Raw genomic sequence first — 17,605 nt, 5'->3', positions numbered from 1 at the left:
CCTTCTGAGTCCCGCTGTTGCAGCTCTTGCATATCAAAGTGGAAACCAAACATCAAACCACAGCTGATTTCCTGGCTTTTAACAGTGTGCGCTACAATTCTGCTGATGATTCTTTCATATCATTCTGCTACCAGTCCAATAACACTGGTGTCATCATGCATTTAATTACACAGCAGAGAACCCAGCCTTCTAAAACCCACTCCTCTGACTGTTGGTTGGGAAAAAATGTGTTGTTGTTTCAGCTTAATTGTGAAACAGCACAATGATAATCTCCTAGTCTCATTATCCAGATGAGAAGGAGCTCTTTGTCTGAGTCCTACAGCATTAGTGCAAAACAGTTATTCCTGTCCATTAATTAAAAAGCTTTTTAATTAACTTTACTGTTAGCAGACTGCTTTTTAGCTATTTGTGATGCATAATTGTACATTGCAGTTGGGAAAGGAAACTCGTAAAACATTTAGTCCAACATATTACAAAAACTGAATTATAGCTCCACTTTCTTAGCTTACAGTAGGGCCGTGCGGTCTTCTCCTGCTGTAGTTCATATGCTTCACGGTTTAATGTGCTGTGCCTTCAGAGAGGCTCTTGTGCATGCGTGGGTTGTAAAATCATGTATATCACCTTTCTTCTACATTCTGAATCTCGGTTTGAAGTTTAGCACGTTGTTTTGACCATGTCTACGTACCTAAATGGGTTGAATTACATTCAGGTATGACACTAGTGTTTAAAGAGGTGTACCTAATGAAGTGGTAGGTGAGTGTATACTGACACGAGGGGCATTTTCTTGTCCGTTTCATTTCTGACATTGGTGTCTTGAAACTATGATTAAAATTATTGGAAGACATTTTTGAGCAGATAAAAAGCAAGTCCGTGGTGACAGGCTGATGTGAGATCAGTAAGGTGGAAGCAGGAGAACAGGAGCAGAAGGATACTGAAATCATCACAGGGGAATATTTTAACATGCGAAATATTTTTGGGAGCAGGATTTTGTAGAAGAGCTAAAAAGGAGAGACATTTTTCTTATCCTTGTTATGTTTTACATCTCTGGGCTTCCACAGATCCAGCTGCAAGTGCTTTATGCTGTTTACTCAAAGGAAGTGCGCTGCAGGGACTTCCTCTGAGTAAACAAAGAAATGGCAAGATAACATTATGTAATATCGGTGTTCAGTCGGCCCGGACTTAACAAGTAAAGATGAGGGATTTTCTGGTTGGGGAGGGGGAGGCAGTTTAACATTTTATCTTTACATTTGATTATTTCATCAAATTCTTCAGTGGCACTTTCTCACTTATCCGCCCGACTCAGCCGCATCAGATAGATAACTCAGCTGAAGGGTTGTTTTTTTTGAATATTGCATTAAATGGGTGACCTGAAAAGAAAAGGCAAGACCATGTCGCCTTCTTCCATCATCTCAGGAATCTTTTCTGATGATTATGTCATTGTAGGTGTGGAAATGGTTAATAACTGAGTTGAACCCATTTAAAAAAACAAAACAAAACAAAACAAAAAAATCCCAAAGGTCATTAGGAGCAGTTATTGTTTTTTTAGACTAACGGGTGTGGAGGTGTGAAAAAGGCTGGGGACCACTGGATTAAGAGACAATAGACTACTTAAAGACACACAGGAAACCAGTGGGTCATATAATGTCCCTGCAGACTAATTGTGATTAAGTTAGTTTAGGGTCTACTTGACATTCATGCACAATCTGCAGCTATTGTTTGTTTCTTTGTGGTACTTCAAATCAGAACAACTATGGTCTGGTTTGGTTTGATTGGAGATTGCAGAACGACAGGTGACTTCTTTCCAATGCCAGTTTTTTAATGGATTTAAGGGGGGGAAGAAGAAGAAAAAAAAAAAAAAAAAAAAAGGACAAACGAAGCAAGTGACTTTTTATTATTTTTATTCACTGACTAAAAGAAGAGAAGCATTCATTCCACAATAATTCAAATCAACATTCGGCAGGTTGACCCCTCAATTGTATGCCATCTGTCATTTCAGAGGTTTTACGTGGAGGTTTATAACGCGTCATCCCTTTTCTTCACCACAGAGTCATGGATCAACACTGTTCAATGATAAAATCTGTCCTCTTACTTCCAGAGGACTCTTCCCCTGCAGACTAATCCAAAAAACAAACAAACAGCTGGGACAATTTCAAATATCACTTTTGTGCCTTTTCTTGTGGACATTCAGGGTAAAACTCTGTTTTGCTTGGTCTTAAAAATCCACAAGCCATCCTTTTAATCACACCTTGGTCTGTTTGATATAGCTCAGGTGAGTTACAGAATTGACTCGCTTTTAAAGCTCTGTGCAGAACAGATTTGGAAGTTTTTTTTTCCTGAAATATGCTCTGTGGTACGTGAAGTCTATCCAGCTGTGTTCTGGGTTCAGTCTGGTTCCCTGCTTACAGAAAGGAGGTAATAACCCGGTGCTATGTGCTCACGTTAACCGACACAGTCACACAGGAACGTTACGCTCAGAATATTCAACATTAACGATGGTAAAACCATTTCTGCAAAAAACACAACAACAGAGCTTCTGATTTACAAAGTCTGCGTGATTTCAGAGTATACTTCATGTTCATAAATTGAACCCGGACATGTGTTGCATAAGAGTATACCACGGTAATGCATTGTTGATACCTATACAAATATGCACTGTGTGAGTTTAGATATCTATATAGTTTATATTTCTTCCTCTATGGTTTTTCTAAAGATGCAGCCGGGCGCGGTCAGCAATGCTTGTGCCCCCTTTCTGGCCACTAGTAAGACTGCTGTTATTGCAAACTGTCCTGATTTTAAACAAATGCACAACATTCGTACCACGATAAAACTGGGGCCATCTAGCCAGTCTCACAGAGACCAAGAGTGAGCCCGCCGTCACTGCTGCTGTCGCTGGGCTGGCTGACCAGAATCAAAAAGATCTTAAAACTAAATGATAAGATTTCAGAAATCATCATAAGGCCAAGTATTGTCATTGCAAGTTCTTATTAGTTTACATCTTCGTTTCTATTGTATGACAGTGAGAAAAACCAAATATAAAAATAGGAGGAAAAGAAAAAAGAAAAAGAGGATGAGTGTGGATTATATGCATTCCTCTTGCATAGTTGTATTGCTGGACTGGGCAGCAGGCCTGCCTGCCTGGCTAATTAGGAGGTTTGGCTCTCCAGACTTGACAAGAACGACTTTGTTTACCAGCCAGAAACATCACAGCCACAGTAGCTGAGATCTAAATGGAGATAGTTGGCCGACACTGAGCATGAATATCTATCAGGTCCCTGATACAGTCAGGCGCTGCGTGAATCTCGCCATGCATCAACGATACTGACAGAATTTGGCCAGGTTAATGCCATCAGTGCCATTTTGTCGTTTCGCCTCTACATCTACAGAGAAGCAAGTAAATGATAACACCATTACTATCGCACCCAGGCTGACATCATCGTCATCATCATCATCATCATCATCATCAGCTGGCAGGAAAACTAAAAGCTGGAGTGTCCAAACTTCCTGTCAGTGCTAGTACATCTAGCCTCAAACACATGTACTTATCTCTGTTACAGGACTGATTTTATACCAGTGCAATGCACATCCAGTGTTTGTCTCCAAGTTACTGAAACACATCAGGAAGCTAATCAGATTTGTCACATTCCTGCATGCGGCCAGCCCTCTGTGAGCTCATTCAGTCCTGCATGTACTGGTAGTAGTCTGTGGTCAAAGCATTTAAATGAGAAAACAAACCTAAAAAGAAATACAACCTTGCTATGAGGAAACCCTGTCTCTTCATGTTAATCCACCAGAAACACTGAACCAGCCCTGAATGTCTTTTAGGGAAGGCTTCAGGCCCAGAACCATCTTACTACCTCTTCTTCTTAAACTATTTAAGTTTCATTTTCCAGAACATTCTGAGAGTCAACATCACAAACCCTCGAGTCGGCATCGAGTCTAAGCAACGATCAAAGTGGAAATGAAACTTGTGATGAGTGTCTGCCTGTGGCTCTGAGCCCGCATTTAGGCGGATGCAGATTTGACACAGTCTGCTGCTTTGGTACTAAAATAACACACACACTCATGACCCTGTCCATGTCAAGGGAATTAGCAGTGGCTATCACAGAGGTTTCATACCCATCCCTCTGTATAACAGCCTTGATTGGACAGTATATTTACAGTTCTGCAAGCATGCCACCAAGGCCAACTTTCTCAGATAGAGTGCATTAGAGGCCAGCTCTGTGGGTTCATTTAGGGGCCATGTGAGCCCAGTTATCTTCAAGGATTTCTCTGAATGCACATAACAGCACAAGAAAAAAATTAAATAAAAAGAAGCTAAATAATAATTAAAAAAAAAGTTAAAGTATAAAATGGTCAAAAGGGCTGCGGCCACTTGAATGTGCAGTAAGTGCTGGTAATGGTCTCCTGAATAACTGACATCCCATCATCCCTCCAGAACCTTCAAACCTGTCATTTTTAATGGCAGGACTCATTAAAAATAAGGCTCTGCTAGCTTTGTGTCAGTCAAACAAACTCCGTCTGCATATGTTATAAAAGTCAGCCCAGCACAGGCTCCCGTGCATCCAAAGTGAACATGCATCTGTGTCCTTAACATGCAGTCCTGTTTTTCACCTGCCAGACTGACTCAACATGTGAAACCACCTGATTCCACAGCCCTCTTTTTTTAGCACTGTGATAGTCAAGTTGCTTTTGTCACACCCCCCCCTCTGTCCTTTGTGACTTTGTGTACCGGACACAATATGGCCTCAGAATGCTGAAGCATGGCATCGCAGAAACACACATTAGAAACTCAATTTACCTCCTGAAATGAACAACACCCTTCATAACCATTTCTAAGTGTTATCACACCTCCACTCTGCTCAGACCAGCTGCTAATCTGGTGTGACTCGTCAGTTCTAGATGCATCTCTGATCTCTTCACACATAGACCATTCAAAGTAAAAAATATATAGTTTCTGTAGATAATCTTCTTGCAGACCTTGCAGCAGTAAACTGTTTGCATGTCAGACGGCCTGAGCGACGCCTGTGTGGAATGTCCCGTTCCTAGAAGATCTCTAGCAGCAAATCACTTTATAGCTCAGGACTAAACACTTCCCCTCAAACTCGACCTTGGGTACAGGCTTACTGGCCAAACACCACATCACATGAGACACATGGGCCTTTGTCCTCACTCTGCCATTTTTCAGGGTGCAACTCCTCCTGGAAGCATCTGCGAGAGTGTTTAGTCCCTGACTTTACTGAGATTGAACCTTCTTAGTTTTACATTCATTTGTTCCTCACAGTGAAACAGACGATGGACAGGGAAGAGAAAGGAGGAGGAAAACTCCAGATCACTCTGCTTAAGCCTCTGTAGGAGTGTCCTGCACTGGACTGGACTTTAAGCAACATGCACTGTAGACCCTGAGTGCCGTTTAGAGGTAACACTGTACAAGATGTGCAGCAATGCTGATCCAATAATGCCTTAAAACCCATATTCTTGTGTTTCTAAACACAGGGCACAGTCAATGACCAGACGGGAAGCCTTTTGCTCTCAGGTCTGGATTCACTCCAACCACATGGCGAGACTGTTGACATTTTATCACATCCAGTATGGTCCAAAGTGTAAGAAGGGCAGAGTTTGACACCAAACAGACTATTAATAGTCAGTGGAATAAACATAGGAAAAAAAAAGGAGTGGAGAAATATCAGAAAAGTAGGAGCTTTAAAGGAGAAAACAATACTGGACCAGCCTCCAGTCAGTGTGTGTCTTTGTGGGCACTTCAGATAGACTTGTGTCTGGGTTAAGTTTGTTCCTCTGTGGTCTTTGGCAGATAAGAACACATCAAGGGTGGAGAACAGATCCAGTGACTCCTAAGATTCTTTCAGCTTCAGGCCTGAGGTTTCCATCATCCTCCTCCTTTTCCAAAAACCGATTGAACCCTGAGAACGAATGATTTCTGTTCCTGTTTCCCGCTGCAGAAGAAGTGATAAGACTACACTGGTGAACACGAGCAAGCCTCGCCCTCTCCCCTACAAATACAAATACACACAGGCATGCATACATCGCATGGGACTGCACAGCCAAAAACATCTTATTTATATATTTCTACTGCATACAAGTGAAAAGCTGAGCAGAAAAATGTAGGCAGGATCCGAGAGGAATCAAAACACGATGGCTGCTAAAACCTTCATCACTGCAGCTTTTAACCCTTAAAAACTGAACTAATAATAACAACACCTAACAAAGCCAATATTTTTCTGACAGGCAAGGTTTGAAAAGCAGTGAGACTTCAGAGGCTTTCAGGCACAAGATGGCTCAATATTTAGCTATTGGCCACAATGCTGGACTGGTTGCACTTCTGTTTGACCTCTTGTCTCCTTGGAAGGATAAACCAGGATTTCTCTAAACGTGCCTTCACTAAAATAGAGTTTTTTCCATTTCTAGTTTTGTGGCGCAAGTATTTCAGCAAGCTAACAAATCTGAACTGTAATTCTGATTATCTGAGCTTAATCTCTGGTAAAAACACCATTCCTTCCTTTAATTTTGGCAGATAAACAGCCAAATCTAAGTTCTAGCATGAAGCCAATAAAATCTAGAGACTTGTGAAGACAGGAAAGTGCTGATGAAACGAGAGTGGAACAGCTTCTTAAAAAAAATAAATCTACTTGCTTATTTGAGGTGACCAGTTACTTTGACATTACATTCTACTAAACACTGCCGTCATTTTTACACCTCTTACCTGTCTGACATCTACGAACAATACGAAGCTCTAACAGCTCTAACATCTCTCACATAAAAGAGCTTTTAAAAAGAAGAAAGAAGGAGGAGGAGCGTGGAAAAAGATGACATTAAAAAACCAACACGTTTTGGTCTGAATGTGTGATGTTGGTACGTTTCCCCTCTGAGTGTACAGAGCTATTTACAGCCACAAACAGCCTTTAAAAGAAACTCTTGGTACCAAAGTGCATTTATCCTGAGATATGAACCAAGGACTATAGAGATTATCATGGCTAAACCACCAAGGTCCCCTTAAACAGACAAGCAAACATTTGGTATCCGGGGCCAGTCGCTGCGATTAATTCATTCTGAAACTAACAAAGTGCTGGCACACTGGTTCCATATCAGTCCATGGGGAAGAGAATAAAATCACTAAGGTCAACACTGTAAACTATAGACCCTGATATGGACCTTTACAGTGTGCAGTGCCATTGTCCTCGATCTTTGCAAATCCATGCCTGAGCTGAAGCCATTTGGGTGGGCAGCTTTTCTGACAGTGGCTCGTTTACTCACGAAATTTGGGTCTAAAGTCTAACCCAACTTCCATTTTTCCTGTTAAAACCTCAACTCAGCTCAGAAAACTCCAATAGGACCTCATAGCCACTGAGCAGTCACAGCACTGTAGGATCACACTGCTATACTGAGCCCAGTAATCAACTGATGGTGCTCGGGTCTATCTGGAGTCATTTGGTCTATGATGCCTCGCTTTAGCTGTTAACATTCATTTCATGTATTAAAGTGATCGCATTCACTTGAAAGCAGACAAGTAAAGACACTGACTTAATCAAAGTCATGCAATTGTGAATGAATGAGGACAAGCTCAGCCAGACCCACAGTGCCAAAGCATTTCACCTCAGATGACCGACCATCAGTTCAAACATTAATTGGGCCCAGCAGGTCCCCCATTGACAGCATAGATTCATTTGAACCACCCCACAGCCTCTCAGTCCCTCACATCTACTGAAGATATAAGACACGTGCAGCAAGCAGCATGGTTGTGCCATTCTTTAGTCTTTATCAACCATAATCTTTGAAAACAAATGTATGATTAGGTTTGCTGACCCCTCCGACTGAGGGTCTATCGGATGGCAAGATAAACAACAACATCAATAACAACAACTGTAGCCAGAAAACAAGGGGCTGTTTCAAAAGGCAACTGTGACTCAAGAGAAAATAATCCAAAGAAAATAAAATAAAAACAAAACTTCTACTCACATTAACTGATTGTTTCACACAAGCTACACAACATTGCCACCACTGCTGGTCTTAGAGACATTAAAAGCCTACCTGAGACTGACAGAAGCAGCTTTCGTCACATGACCCGAAACCTTACTGTGCTGCTGCATTGGAGGAGGAAGAGGAAGAAGGGGGGAGAAAAAAAAAAAAAAAAAAAAAAAAAAGGAGCAGTCTTGGCTGTCAGTGAAACCTACAATGTTAAAACTCAGCTATTCAGCAAGAGTAAGCCTTCAATGGCTGGCCAACAGCGTCAGAAATGAATTAAGTTACATTCAATGCACCCATTCCTCCCTCCTTGCTCTCAATCATGATTTGTTCCCCCTCAAAAAGAAAGAAGAGCTCTTCCTACCAACAGTACTGCTGCCATGACCTGTGTGATAGCTGCTCCTGCAGAATACTGCTGCTGTTCTAACATGGCCTCACCAAGAGTTTGGAAGCTGTTACAAAAGAGATTACTTAAATCACAAATATACATATGGCATTAAGGAACAAAACCCCGTTTTCTCTTAAAAAAAAAAAAAAAAAAAAAAATATGAAGGACTACTTGAAGATGTTTTTGACCTCAGAGCCCTCCAGCGTCATGATTTTTGACTTTGTGTCATGCATCCCTTCTGCGTTCTTACAAACAACTGGAAGGCTCTGAAATCAGAAAGGCAGAGATATTCATCCTGAAAGTAGAAAAAGAGTTTCTAGTTGTCGTTTTGTGATGAGCTGAATTTTGTAGTTTGGCCCTGAAAGCGAGTCAGAATACGGGGCTTCCCCATTTAGCTAACGCTGAGGTTTCCCTAGAAAGTCAACAAGTGAGCAGGGTGCAAAGTGTGTTGGCAACAAGCATGTAACAATATTCTCCTCAACACCATCGGTAAGGATCTCAAAACCCCTAAACTATTTTGGCTTTGAGTCGCCCCCCCCCCCTCAATAATTATCAGTCATGGTGATGACACGGCTGTTACATTAAAACTCACTAGCAGCAGCCACAGCCATTTTACAGTGGCGTTTCCCACCCGGCTGGCAAGGCTCTCGAACTAGTGGACAAGTGCACGAGATGCTCTTTCAGAGCAACAGAAGAAGCAGCTATGGTTGTGTTACCCAGGAAGTTACTAATCAGTAAGTTTACAGACTCCAGACAGATGGACACAGAGCAATGGTTTGTTAAAAAAGATTAAAAAAAAAAAGAAAAAAAGAAAAAGAGAAACAAAAGAACTAAAGCTAATAGCTTGTGCCTGAACACACAACCCTTCTTAAATTCCTACAGTTCATCACTCAACCCGCCTGCCTGTCCTGTTCTAGCAGTGAGCAGGATAATAATATATCTCTATTTAAATACACACAAAGCCAATACAGGCAAGGGAACCACCACGCGGGAAGAAGGAAAAAGAAACCTCAACTGGGTTATACAAAGAGCAAGGAGGGATGGAAACAGTCAAATTAAAAAACAAAGGAAAACAAAACAAATCAAAAGGTACATTACACAGATGCTCCAGAGGTTATTAAGGTGAAGGAGAGAGCTCTGAATACTTGTGGGCAAGACCAGACCAGACTGAGCTGAGCGGGCGCTGGAAGCCGCACGCTGACCCACAAACTAAAACCTGTGAAGTCCTGCCAGCTGTCAGATCTCTGTGTGATATTCAAACCGAATGCTTTTCAGATTGTAATTAGCAATCCAGTTTTAAGTGAATACTCCTATCTGCAATATACATATATTTAAAACATCAGAAGCTGAATCCATTTTTCAAGCAACTGGCCAACTGGATAATAAGAGCAGCAAAGCAAGACGACGTTGAAAAATGGTCAGACTTAATTATGGAAAAAAAATTTAAAAAATAAAAACAATCAGCTCACGTCAGTTCACATAATTTATAGACTATTCTTAAGCTCCACTTTAGATTTTTCGTTGGGTCTTGGTCTGGTCTGGTCTTGACACAGTTTAGGCTGTGATGTCTTGGGTTTGCCATCCCCTGTCTACATGCCCATGCTGAAGGCGCGCAGCTCATGATGGAAGTGCTGGGTGGGTTCGGACAAAAACACGCTGGAATCCAGGCAAGGCTGCCAGACACGGCCGAGGCCCAGAGAAACCTCCTTCACCAGGTTGTGGACTGGGTCGCCCTCTACGCACACCGACTGGTCTGGATCAAAGTCGATGCTCTCCTCGGAGACGGTCAGGACACGGAGGCTGGAGCCTCGCAGTCGGGAGATGGCCACCAAGTTATGGGACCACACAGTGTAACCTAAATGGATTCAGGCATTAATCATTCAGATTTCAAAGCTAATAATGAACATGTTTTGCAGATTTATACTCGAAACAAACCATAACAACTTCTTTTTAATACGGCCTACAGGAAGGCAAGACTGCCAATGAACTCTGCAGTTACTTTACTGCTGGCTTCCTTCAAGCTACATTAGCTCTCCTGCTAGCAGCCAGTGCACTACTGCCGATGCGCAGTGTAGTAAGCATACCACTGAATTAAATAATAGTCTGTAGACTGGCTTTTAAATATATTTAAAAAAAAATACAATTATTCAGCTTTTTCCAGGGATGCAATCTAAAAATATTGGACTGGTGTGTCCACAGTCACAACAGTAAGTCCACAGCTTGCTGCACTGTTTAGAAAACAGTCACTACAGGCCTGTTTTGTATGGAATTATTACCACTAGCCACACAGATCTGACCAACTACAGCTCACATTCTATCAAAGAAACAAAACTGAACTCACCATGTATCACGAGTACAGCCAGCTGAGTACATCTCCATGTCAAGAGGACCAAAGGGTCTTCGTTACGATTGATGCTGAGGTCAGGGAAGTCAGGGCCATCCCTCAGGAGCAGGAAGTGAGTCAGCGTTTTGTTGTACTGCTGGGAGATGAGCTCCAGTGTGGCGTCGGTCACCGGCATGCTGTAACTGTCGAGGTGAAGTCGCTCGAGGGGAAGGCTCGGCTTTAGGACCCTGAGGAGCTCAGAGCTGTCGACCTCCAGGGCCATGACGTACACTCGCAGGTTGGCGCTTACACGAACCTGGGGAAGACCAGGTAAACTTACTGATATGCTACAATTTACTAAATACACAGAGCCTCAATTCAGCATGAAATAAAAGCCACAATACAGAATCACAGCAGTACCAGTGCCTTCCAGTTATCCTCTGTAGCGGTCCCTTCTAATGATTTAAACTCCAGGGTGGCCCCGTTGAGCAGCAGGGAGAGGCGATGAAGTGGAGTTCGCCGTGGAGATGCCAGCAAACCACAAAGCTCAGATGTAAAGTCAGTAAAATCGAGAGCCAGAGAATGAAGGTTAGAGAGGCGATCCAACTCAGATGGGGAGACGAGGGGCCCTGAGGGAAATTCGGAGGAAAACTTTCAGTTATTCAGCATTACTGTCACATAATGTTTACAAACTATATGATGTAACAGACATACCTAGCTGATGGTCCAGTAAACTTAGGTGCTGTAGGGTATCAGCTGAAGGATTGGACAGGCAGGATAAAGAACAGGAAGTCACCAGGCCCAGCATGAAGCTACAAGACAGCCACCTCAGCTGCCTGCTGTTGGAGAGGACCTCCATAAACAACTGTTGGATTCTATCGAGAGACAAAGAAAGACCATTTAAAAAACCAGAATGACTACAGCTGCCGTCAAATCTGGTTTAAAAAACAAAAAACAAAACAATCCCCAAAATCATTCCTGACAGTGGAGTAAAGAAAGAAAAGATCATCAGGGTATATACACTTTCAAAATGTCCTGACTTTATGTGTTTAAATGTAAGCCTAAAATGGATCTATTGTAATGATGTCCAAACAATTTCGACACACACACTACAATCAGACTGGTGGAGCTATGCTCAGCAACTTGGTGCATTTCACACAGTGTTTTATGGACAATTGTGTCTACAACACAAACCACAGAGCACAGAAGCTACACTGAAATCTCATTTTTATTTAAACATCACTTACTGAACTACTGCTCAGCTACAAAACAAATCCACAACTGCTGTGAATGAGACAAAAAGCTATCAAGGCAGGCAATGATGTGCATGTTATTCTGAAAAGCCAGTAGTCCATGTGCTCTGTAAGTTAAACTGACATTAAAAACACCTGACACAAACCGGCCAACTATGAAACTCTTCGCCAGTTAAGTGAATGCTATTGATCATACTGTTACAGTGGATCACTCTGCTGAGGAATCTGGGATCCTTGCATTCATGTGGATGTTACTGTACATCAGTAAAAACTGCAGCTGGACAATACGCTCTGGACCTCAAGAAACAAAAACAAGGCACTGTCCTCATCCTCTAAATACCCTAAGAAATCCCATGTACATGCCCCAAAAAGTGAGAGCTGTCTGGGAGGCATACTGGACACAAACACTGTATTAAAAAAAACGAGGTTGTGTGACCTTCTTCATAGTCCACTTCTCATCATTGAGACAGGGAGTGGATCTACATGTACCTATCAGAGCATGGCTATCCATCATCCACCATAACGTGTGTCCCAAATACAAAAACACTCAGAGAATGACGGGAAATAAATAAGAAATAGCAGCAGGAGGGCCGAACTCAAATGCAATGACTGATTTAGGCTGCTGCAATTAATAAACACAAATTGACAGAACATAAAACTGGATTCAAGTCATAACATTTTCTGTCTTTTTACTTTAACACACACACACACTCTCACTCTAAAGCCAGGAGCTTTTCTTTCAAGCTGTAAATATGTTTCTTAAAGCTGTAAAGTTGGCCATTTAAAAAAAATGGAGTCTATTGGGACTGATTTGCTTTTGGAGCCAGCCTCAAGTGGCCAGCATTTTTGGCACTTCCGTATTGGTTTAATTCATTTGCTGTCTGCTCAGTGCAGAGGTGTGTACATGCATTCAGATTTGATGGGAATCAAAATTTTCCATCAGGGTCGATATACATAGACGTTGGATACTGGGTTATGTAAATGACCACTATTTAAAGCCCTCAGTCTTTTAAACACCAACAACACACAAAAACAAACGCTCCTTTTTCAGAGAGTCAATGCTTTGCTTTGCTACTCAGTTTTCTAGGCGGAAACCAGACACACACTTTGAGTGTTTGACGTGGACAAAGACTGTCCTGTGATGAAAAACTGTCTTTTCTTAATTTTGTAAATTAATTGCCCTTTAGAGACACCAAACACCGCAGACTTTCCATAACAACAAGAAGATGCAGTTTTGGAAATATTACTCATTCACACCCACATGCAGCTTTAATTATCACATTTGTCAGTCATTTCAGTGAAACCTGTTTTCATGCTTCGATGTTGTGACTTACTCATAGATCTTTTTGTCCCCCTGGTGGATTACATGCAGGTGAGAGCTGTCTAGTAGTCCCTCTTGCTGGAGAATGAATGTGTCTCCATACAGACTCAGCTTCTGCAGATTTCTGAATAGACAAAGACACGTACAGTTAGAGAAAAAAAAAATTAAAAAAAATTTGCAGTTATTACTAGAACACCTGTATCAACAGCAGCAAGTCAGATGAGTCATCCGATCCAAACAACTTAAAAAAAAGGTTTCACCTGTTAAACAAACTGCAGCCATTTTGTTCAGTGTAATTTAGTCTTCACTTCTCCTGAGCTGCTTTCTATCCCGCACAGAATTATGGCTGCCCTGCACTTTCCCGCAGTGCTGTTGAAAGCCCTTTATATGCTGGCACCCAAAATAGATTGGCAAAGATCAAGCAGCAGTGTATACGCCAAAGTTGATTCTTTCGAACACTGATGCAGTCAATGTAAGCATAGTGGTCACAATGCAGCCAATTACCTTGTTTCAAACAGACGATCTACACCTCTTTTGATAGTAATGTTTGGAAGATCACCAACATAAACGTGGCGAAAAGCAGAAAGGACGAATTTCTTTATAGGACCGGTTACAAACATAAGAGGGAAGGGCAGGTTTATCTGCAAATAGGATGACATTTTCTTTCACATCAGTGTTGTTTTGGCTAAATGAACCAACAGGATTAAGAGGCAATAGATTTATTCATGTTATAAACGTATTGGAAAATTTACATTTTAAGCCATTTTATCACTTCAGTTTAATTTGGTCAGACATAAGTTACAATCAAATAACTGCAAATGACAATAACATGTATATGAATATCTTAAGAAATCAGTTAACACTATTTTTACTGTTTTCATAATGATTGTGCTTAAAGTCAGCATCCCTATGAATGATAATGACGACCTTTAAATAGTCCAACAGTACAACGACACAAGATACCAACAGCCATTACATTATAAACAAATATGAACCTTATCTGGGTGATGTGTAGTCTTCAAATAATAGTCAAACAGGTTCCATTAACCCAGAATTTCATAATTAGTGCATCCCTACAATCAACACTTCGCAAAGTGCCATCATTTATTGAAAACAGTTCCTGTTGTAGGCCATTTTCCCAACATTTTTAAATGTCTGAATTAGCCAACTCAATACTGATGGGAACATATCCCCTGCATAAGTGTCGCACATGCACCAGTGCAACCACAAGGGTTTCATACAGCCGCACATGGCACAGGCGTACCTGCAAGGTGAAGCGCATGTTACATTTGATATACCCACTTCCTGTGTATCAGCTGAGAGTTCAGGTTTATGGGCTCATGTGCAGCTACTTAGTGCCCTTAGAAAGAAACAACAACTTGCCTGTTCTCATTATTCGGAACATATGTCAGTGCTGGTGGAGCTGGCTCAGTGCACTAAATGAAAGGAACACCCCCCCCCCCAGAAAACAACAACAAAAAACAAAAACAAACAAACAAACAAACAAACAACAGGCTTTTCATTACCCAATAGCGAGCTCTGAAGTTAGAGGTTGTAGTCCTGATCTTTTCAAAACTACCATGCACAAAACAGACCATGGTTCTTAGATTCTCATAATGCTTCATCACCATGATGAGATCAGTGGAACAAGTTCATCCATTTATTTCAGTTCTGCTTTCCCCACCAAGCCCACTTTCACAATTCTACATCTGGATGAACCCAAATTTGTCACATTTTAAAAGTGTGTTTGAATAAATCAGGTGTCTGGAAGTGGATTACCACAGATAGATCATTATTGGTGTCTATATGTTGCCTGATACACACCGATAGTCAGTGAAAGTGTTGTGTAGGAAGTGGGAGAACATCCTTCCTTTGCCGCTGAAGCTTATAAAAACAACAGCCTGTTACTGAACTGAAACGTTATCAGTTAAAAGACAGCATTGGCACCAAATGCAACTTTCTGGATCTAGCTAGTAAAGCTGTACACCAGCAGGGAAGTGGGAAAGGGTTTAAGTTATCCTTAAACTGAAACAACTTTAAAACAAACAACAAAATAATGTCAAATATTTCAACCCCTTTAGTAGAATTAAGACAAAGCAACCAGTTTTGAATGCCAGCATCACAAAACACTGTAAAGAAGACGGGAGAAGGTGGAAAAAGGTGTGACACAGCTGCACCAATGAAATTAGAAGCGTTAACAGTGTCAAATTTTGACAGAGTAGGAGAAATTATCCTTTGTGTGTGTGAGAGAGAATATAAGTGATCACGTCCTACAAACGGACAACAGGCTAAATACATCCACACACTGTATATTTGTGTGTGTGTGTGTCAGTGCTGATATCAGCAAGTCACAGCCAACAAAGCCTTCTAGCCTCCACCAGTGCTGCATTGTACCTGCTGCTATGGAGAGACCATAATGAGAAGTGTAAAATAGGACAGGTGACAAAAGGCATGCAGATGCCTCGCACATGCACCACCATTTAATTTATGCATGCAAAGGTGCCCTTAATAAACCATATGCATAACGCTTGCTGCCACTGCAAAGACCTGGCATGATTACGTAACTCCTAATGCCAGGGTTTGTTTATAGCTAACTGAGCTAGCCAGTTGCTAGCTCACTGCGACGCATCTAAACCCGAGAAATTAAAAAAAAAAACAAAACAAAACAGGGCGAACATGTCAAGCGAATTTTTCACTCCAATTAAAAATATCAAAGCAGACATTTTCAGAGGTTATTTTCTAGTATTACCTATTGTTTCGGATGCTGGTGAACACACATAACACCTGGTCCAAGTAGGTGGCCACGGCATCCCTCCATCGCTCCTTGTGCTGCGGGTCGCTATCGGGACCCGGAGGCTGGTCCACTCTGGCGGACGACGGGTCGCTGTTCTGATGGCTAAGGTTTCCTTCCACCGGTGCGAGTTCTAGCTGCAAGTCTCGCACAAAAGAGCCAAACTTTCGCATAAGGAACTCAAGCTTCGGGGTTTCGTCAGAGCTGGAGCATCCACCACCACCTATTCGCAGTTTGAGCTCGGTCCACAGCGCGGGGTAGAACAAACACTCCCTCCAGCGAGAGCACACAGCCGAGGCCCGGAGCTTGTCTCGGTCGGACAGAAAGGAGAATATGTGGACAATAAGCTCGCTGGGCAAAGCCATGGCTCCGACACCCCCGCACAGAGCCATGGCGAGCTAAAAACGGCAAAAGCTGCTGTCGAAAAACCAACCAGACGTAAACGAAATGTCACAACCGTTTATTAAAGCGACGAGGTAGCAGCTGCGAATAGCAGCGACGTTTCTTCCTCTCGGCAAAAACAAACCGTTTTCAGCTTTGCCTTCAATACTACTGGAACGTACCACTCCACCGAATTACACGGGGACGGAAACAATCCCCACAAACCTTATCAAAGCATCCATCGCAGGTATTTCTTTTTTATTTCCTAACACTAATATTTTATTCTACCACGCTGATGACTTAGTGGTATTTTCATCAGATTTGGAGTAACCCGTGGCCGCATCGATACCTTGTCACTTGAATGGTTTCATCCGAAGGTGCTGTTATTTTTGCCATACTGACGTGCTCCGTTAGAGGGCAGTGTTTCTCGGCTGGAAAAAACCCGAGCCTCCACATGATCTTTATTTTGGAGTAAGTTTCCAGCACGACACACCCCCTCCAGTTCATGCCACACTCAAAAAAAAGAAAGAAAAAAAATTACAAGGACAAATGCATGGTATGAAAATAATTTGCACAGCATATTTTTAACCAATGAACTGCATCCAATGTGAAAAGTCTGGAAGCAAAAACTGAATGGTAATGGGAGTTTTATTTTTTTAATGTCATTATAGAAGACAAAAAAAATGATATAACTGTTAATATACTCCTACTGTAATGTACGTAAACTCTAAAGTCCCTGAAAAAAGATGAAATGTGTTTTGACATACTAACTGGAAAGGTTTTCTTGAAGACGTTTCACCTCTCATCCGAGAAGCTTCTTCAGTTCTAAGAGCAATTGGTGGAGAGTCCCGGATTTTTTCCCCATTAATTTTCTTTTGCCTTTTCTTTGTTTAATTTGGTTATTTTGTGTTCAGTTTCCGGATATGCCTTAGCCTTTTCGGGTAAGGTAGTTGTTTGCAGTCATTTGATAAGTTAAAATCTCTCTGTGACTGTCTATTTTACCTTTGATGAAATTTTTATAACCATAATGAATGATTGTTTAACTTAAACATAGTGACACCAGTGTGTAAAGTGTAAAAGGTCAAAAAAAGCAACTCATCATGCCCCGATCTAAAGAAACTCAAGAACAGATGAGAAACAAAGTAAGTGACATCTATCTAAAGGCTTATAA

At 41.7% G+C, this 17,605-nt stretch overlaps 1 protein-coding gene across 1 annotated transcript; it reads right to left on the bottom strand.

The window, feature by feature from the left end:
* Positions 1–1,890: 1,890 nt before the first annotated feature.
* On the bottom strand, positions 1,891–16,675 carry fbxo33 (F-box protein 33). Its single transcript, XM_080870372.1, has 6 exons — positions 16,012–16,675; positions 13,276–13,386; positions 11,403–11,563; positions 11,109–11,317; positions 10,707–11,004; positions 1,891–10,220 (listed from the first exon to the last, which is right to left on the bottom strand). The coding sequence occupies exons 1-6, from the start codon at positions 16,443–16,445 to the stop codon at positions 9,955–9,957; spliced, it is 1,479 nt and encodes a 492-aa protein (XP_080726498.1). The 5' UTR covers positions 16,446–16,675; the 3' UTR covers positions 1,891–9,954.
* Positions 16,676–17,605: the final 930 nt, after the last annotated feature.

The sequence above is a fragment of the Rhamphochromis sp. 'chilingali' genome (genome assembly GCF_963969265.1).
Source record: "Rhamphochromis sp. 'chilingali' genome assembly, chromosome: 21".
Taxonomy (NCBI): Eukaryota; Metazoa; Chordata; class Actinopteri; order Cichliformes; family Cichlidae; genus Rhamphochromis; species Rhamphochromis sp. 'chilingali'.
The sequence above is the reverse complement of the archived record's forward strand: the minus strand, read 5'-3'. Positions and strand labels throughout refer to the sequence as shown.

Coding starts and splice junctions, on each gene's coding strand:
- fbxo33 (XM_080870372.1), bottom strand. CDS start 16,445: ATGGCTCTGTGCGGGGGTGTCGGAGCCATGGCTTTGCCCAGCGAGCTT. Junction 11,564..13,275: donor GGGGACAAAAAGATCTATGA/GTAAGTCACAAC, acceptor GTCTCTCGATAG/AATCCAACAGTTGTTTATGG. Junction 11,318..11,402: donor TTTACTGGACCATCAGCTAG/GTATGTCTGTTA, acceptor AATTTCCCTCAG/GGCCCCTCGTCTCCCCATCT.